The sequence below is a fragment of the Mandrillus leucophaeus genome, unplaced genomic scaffold (genome assembly GCF_000951045.1).
Source record: "Mandrillus leucophaeus isolate KB7577 unplaced genomic scaffold, Mleu.le_1.0 Scaffold35, whole genome shotgun sequence".
In the NCBI taxonomy this organism is placed as follows: Eukaryota; Metazoa; Chordata; class Mammalia; order Primates; family Cercopithecidae; genus Mandrillus; species Mandrillus leucophaeus.
In genome coordinates, this window is record NW_012103698.1 from 3,192,875 (window position 1) to 3,198,328 (window position 5,454).

Here is a 5,454-nt window from a genome sequence, read left to right on the forward strand (position 1 = left end):
GGAGGCGGAGCTTCCAGTGAGCTGAGATCCGGCCACTGTGCTCCAGCCTGGGAGACAAAGCGAGACTCTGTCTCAACAAAAAAAAAAAAAAAAAAGAAAAGAAAATCTAAATAGACCCATGGAAAGTACAAAGATTAAACTTTTATAATTTTAAAATTTCCCATGAAGGAAAAAAAAAATAAACAAATAGTTGAAAAAGTCAGTGAAAGTTTATTTTCTAAACTTTTCTATATATTTAATATTTCATTTAAAAATTTATTGCAGGGCCAGGTGCATTGGCTCACGCCTGTAATTCCAGCACTTTGGGAGACTGAGGCGGGCGGATTACCCGAGGCCAGGATTTTGAGACCAGCCTGACCAATTCATATACTCACTGTCAATTCTGTGCAACAAACATATACTAGACACTTACTCTGTATGAAACATAATCCCAGGGACTCTGAAGGATATGGAGAAAAAGAAGAGCAGATTTTTGCCTCCACAGAACTTATAATTTAATCAGGAAGATACACTATACAAAATAACTATAGTACAAGTAGATGTGATGGGTAATATAAGAAGTACTAACAAAAGAGCCATGGGAGCTCAAGGAATATAGACTACTTCCTTTGGTGAAAAACAGAAAGAGAAGGTATTAGCAAAGACGAAACTGGTAGAAATGGCCAGGTTAGTGGCACGTGCCTGTAGTCCCAGCTACTCAGGAGGCTGAGGAGAATTCCTTGAGCCCAAGAGTTTGAAGCTGCAGTGAGCTATGATCATGCCATTGCACTCCAGCCTGGGCAACAGAGTGACAGTCTGTCTCTCTCTTTTTTTTTTTTTTTTTAAAAAGGTGGGCATAGTGGCTCGTGCCTGTAATTTCAGCACTTTGGGAGGCTGAGGCAGGTGGATTGCTTGAGGCCAGGAGTTTGAGACCAGCCTGGGCAACATGGTGAAACCCCGTTTCAACTGAAAATACAAAAAGTAACCAAGTGTGGTGGTGGGCGCCTGTAATCCCAGCTACTTGGGAGGTTGAGGCAGGAGAATCACTTGAACCTGGGAGACAAAGGTTGCAGAGAGCCAAGCCAAGATTGCACCACTGTGCTCCAGCCTGGGTGACACAGCGAGACTCTGCCTCAGAAAAAGAAAAAAAAAAAAGGAAAACAAACAATACAATCATAATCTTTACTGGCCAGAAACTAAGAACATAAAATATTGAAAAGTTAAGACACATATGTCTATACCATTTTGCATTTCAAATCATGATATTCTAGGTTTGCATTTTTGTGTTCATAGAAGCAGAGAAGTGATTCGATTTCTGAAACCAAGATCTCACAAGGCAAAAAGTAAAGATCCTGTCAGCATTTGTTCATTCACAAAAACTGATGCCCAAAAAGTGAAAACAGAAAGACTTTAGGGACCCCTACTGGCTTAGTCAATATGACAATCTTTTAACGAAAGTACTGTTAAGGACTCAGAACTCTTTCTTATTTCCAATTAAGCAACCACTTCAACAAATATTCATTTATTTGAGTAATCCAATAAATTTATCTAACGCTAACAGTAATCGATAACGTGAAAATACAATTTTATAAATAAATATTTGCAGCGGGGCATGGTGGCTCACACCTGTTATCTCAGCACTTTAGGAGGCTGAGGTAAGCAGATCACAAGGTCAGGAGATCAAGACCATCCTGGCCAACATGGTGAAACCCTGTCTCTACCAAAAATACAAAAATAAGCTGGGCGTGGTGGCAGGTACCTGTAGTCCCAGCTAATGGGGAGGCTGAGGCAGGAGAATTGCTTGAACCTGGGAGGCGGAAGTTGCAGTGAGCCGAGATTGCACCACTGTACTCCAGCCTGGCAATAGAGCAAGACTCTGTCTCAAAAAAAAAAAAAAAAAAAAAAAAAAATCTGCTCTATACTATATAAAACTGCAAGGATAAAGGCAATAAAACTGTGTAACTATATAAATACTGAAGGAATAGGTTCATAAAACAAAATGTAACCATGGCGAAGTATGGATGTTAAAGAACTATATGAAGCTAGAAAAATAAATAGGCCAGGCACAGTAGCTCACACGTGTAATCCCAGCACTTTGGGAGGCTGAGGTAGGTGAATCACCTGAGATCAGGAGTTCGAGACTACCCCAGCATGGTGGCATGTGCCTGTAGTCCCAGCTACTTGGGAGACTGAGGTGGAAGAATCGCTTGAGCTTAGGAGGTGAAGGCTGCAGTGAGCTGAGATGGCACCACTGCACTCCAGCCTGTGTGACAGAGCAAGAACCTGTCTCCAAAAAAAAAAAAAAAAAGAAACAGGTAACAGTCACCCCTGGAAAGGAGAACGAGATGAGAGAAGAATGAGAGATGGAAGGAAAAAGTCTTTCACTACATTACCTTTTGTACTAGTCCCACTAATGCCTCCCTAGGTCAATTAAGCAGTACTTACCAGAATTTTATCAGCTTTGGCTTCACTAATTCCCTTAATATTTATTAGCTCCTTCTTTGGTGCATAGGCAACAGCCTCCACAGTATGGAATCCAGCTTCTTCCAATTTCTTCACATCGTTGGCATTTATGCCACACTGCTGCAAATGAAGAAAACCATGGATAAATTTAAGCTTTAGTTATTTAATCTAACACAGATGATATGTGTCCTACATACGCCACAGAGGTGCTTGAAGACTTGTAATACAACTGTCCCTTGAAATCCTGGGGTGGGGAGATGGGAAGTTGGTTCCAGGATCCCCAGCAGATAACAAAATCCAAGAATGCTCAAGTCCCTTATATAAAATGGCATATTACCTGCATATAACCTCTGTACATCCTCCTGTATACTTTTTTTTTATATGTAGTTGATTGAATTTTTGATATGTAGTTTGTCGAATTTGCTGATGCAGAATCCAGGGATATAGAGAGCCTACTGGATTATATGCAAAAGCTGAAAAATGAGCCCTATATATGAGGTACTTAATAACAAATTAACAACCTTTTCATTATCAAAATCAATAATTTTAAACTAGCACTATGCCATGTATATTAAAAAGAACTCTTATAAGCAAATGGAATCAAAAAGTAACTCCCAACTTTTTTTTTGTGACCCTAAATGATCTCCGAGACTTTGGGCCCTACAAGATCAGTTTAAGACCGTGTTGCTCAGCACTTTCCACATCAAGCACATAAAAAATGATATTTTTACACTATGGTAGGGTAAACAGATAAGGCTGCTCAGAATGAAAAGAGCGCTATCTTGGCCTATCAATACCTTTTTGTTGAACAATGACCAGAAAGCTCTACTCTAGCAACTGACATTAACAGTGAGGAAAACTACTTTTTGTCAGGGACTTTTATATCTCTTCTTAAACCACCCAAATCCACCTCTTTCTTCCTATATTCAAGTCAGCTTTGGTTTCATTAGCCACCAAAACCATGACTTCTGGGAAAACATGAGTTAGTAGGTGAATGTGAGTGTATTTAGGGGTTGGGAGAATTTAGAAAAGGGGAGAGATCAGTTTGCCAACATAAGCCATGTCTGCTGTTAATATTTAAGCAATAAGCAATATGCATGTATGAGTATAAGGATGCTCATGGCACCAGAAGTTATGATTCTGAACTTTAAAATGTTTATCACAAATCCATTTAAGTAACTTCTATAGTCTTTTTTAAATAAGCTTTTTGCACTCCTAGAGTCTTGAAGATTAGTCGGAGATGGGAAATTTGAAAAAAGAGACAGAAGAATCAAGTCTTTCTCTGCTTTCCCCCTACTTATCTCAGCCCCAATCAGCTGCACTCACATGGCAGTCTCTATACAATGGGCAGAAATAGTGTAAGGCCTCAGCTCTGGTGCTTAATGTTCTTGTGCAGAATTCTGAATTGGAGCTTATCTCTTATACCATAACACCACCACAGCCTTCTCTCTGCCAATGACAGCTGACAGCACAAAGCTAGGTCAATAAAGAGAAGGTGCTACCCTGTCTTCCTTGCATAACTGGTCCAGGCCACTATAATTCCCAGAACGGCACTTTCATACTTAGTGCAAACAGCACAGGATGCTTTGGCTGGGCGTGGTGGCTCATGACTGTAATCCTAGCAGTTTGGGACGCTGAGGCAGGTGGATTGCTTGAGGCCAGGAGTTCAAGACCAACCTGGTCAACACAGTAAGACACATTTCTTAAAGACAAAACAAAAAACAGCACAGGCCGGGCATGGTGGCTCATGCCTGTAATCCCAGCACTTTGGGAGTCCAAGGCAGGCGGATCACCTGAGGTCGGGAGTTCGAGACTAGCCTGACCAACATAGAGAAACCCTGTCTCTACTAAAAAATACAAAAAACTAGCCAGGTAAGGTGGCGGGCGCCTGTAGTCCCAGCTACTTGGGAGGCTGAGGCAGGAGAATCGCTTGAACCTGGGAGGCAGAGGTTGTAGTGAGCCGAGATTGCGCCTCTGTACTCCAGCTTAGGCAACGAGAGCGAAACCCCATCTCAAAACAAACAAACAAAAAAAAGCACAGCACAGACATTCCACCATGGGATCCTAGGCCTCAGTTTCTGACAGTCCAGCTCTCAGAAATAAAAATGATAAAGTAGGAAGAGAATGGTTGACAAAGGAAGACGCCCTGCCAGACATATTTAGCAACAATCTGCAGCCTTTCCACAGGATTATTGACAACACTTCTGAAAAGTCTTGGGTCTTGACCTTGGTAGTAAACCTACAGTTTATGTAAAGGTTATAATACCTTCCACTAGGTAGAAGAATCTAGTATATAATTTCAAAATTAGCAACTAAGCACATACCTCTAACCGTAAAATGGGTTGTGGGCCAAAGCTTTCTTCTTCCACTGAAGTATCTGCATTTGCTTCAAGCTGCATCTGCATTGCCATTACTGAAAAATACAAATGCCTATCAGTATAAACACTAGAGAAATAAGGTGCATCTCTCTCCCTATCTTCTATCTAGCTAGTTGTATCAAAAAGACTTTAGGAAGAGCCAAGGCCATTCTCTTATTGTGTCTCTCTGTTCTCCTGCTTTATATTCCTTCAGAGTAGGGGCCAAGTTTTACTTATTTTTATATACCCCATTATACATTATGAATGTGTTTGCAAACAAATACTGTGTGATCTCACTCATATGTAGATTCTAAAAAAGTTGATCTTGGCAGGGTGCAGAGGCTCACGCCTGTAATCCCAGTACTTTAGGAGGCCTAGGTGGGTAGATCACGAGGTCAGGAGATTGAGACCATCCCGGCCAACATGTGAAACCCTGTCTCTACTAAAACTACAAATATTAGCAGGGTGTGGTGGCACACGCCTGTAATCCCAGCTACTCAGGAGGCTGCGGCAGGAGAATGGCTTGAACCTGGAAGGCAGAGATTGCAGTGAGCTGAGATCACGCCACTGTACTCCAGCCTCATGACAGAGCGAGACTGTGTCTCAAAAAAAAAAAGTTCGGCCGGGCGCGGTGGCTCACGCGCGTAGTCCCAGC

At 41.6% G+C, this 5,454-nt stretch overlaps 1 protein-coding gene across 4 annotated transcripts in view; it reads right to left on the minus strand.

Moving 5' to 3' along the window:
- RAD51 (RAD51 recombinase) overlaps nt 1-5,454 on the minus strand; it is a 40,054-nt gene that overhangs the window by 30,741 nt on the left and 3,859 nt on the right. For 2 of the 4 annotated variants that reach the window (XM_011989283.1, XM_011989284.1), the window contains exons 2-4: nt 4,767-4,855; nt 2,425-2,562; nt 1,739-1,859 (exon numbers count right to left, since the gene is read on the minus strand). In XM_011989283.1, coding sequence (XP_011844673.1) covers nt 1,739-1,859; nt 2,425-2,562; nt 4,767-4,853 — 346 coding nt within the window. In that variant the 5' untranslated portion in view covers nt 4,854-4,855. The remainder of the gene's footprint in view (nt 1-1,738; nt 1,860-2,424; nt 2,563-4,766; nt 4,856-5,454) is intronic. The other 2 variants (XM_011989287.1, XM_011989285.1) reach the window with 1 other exon arrangement.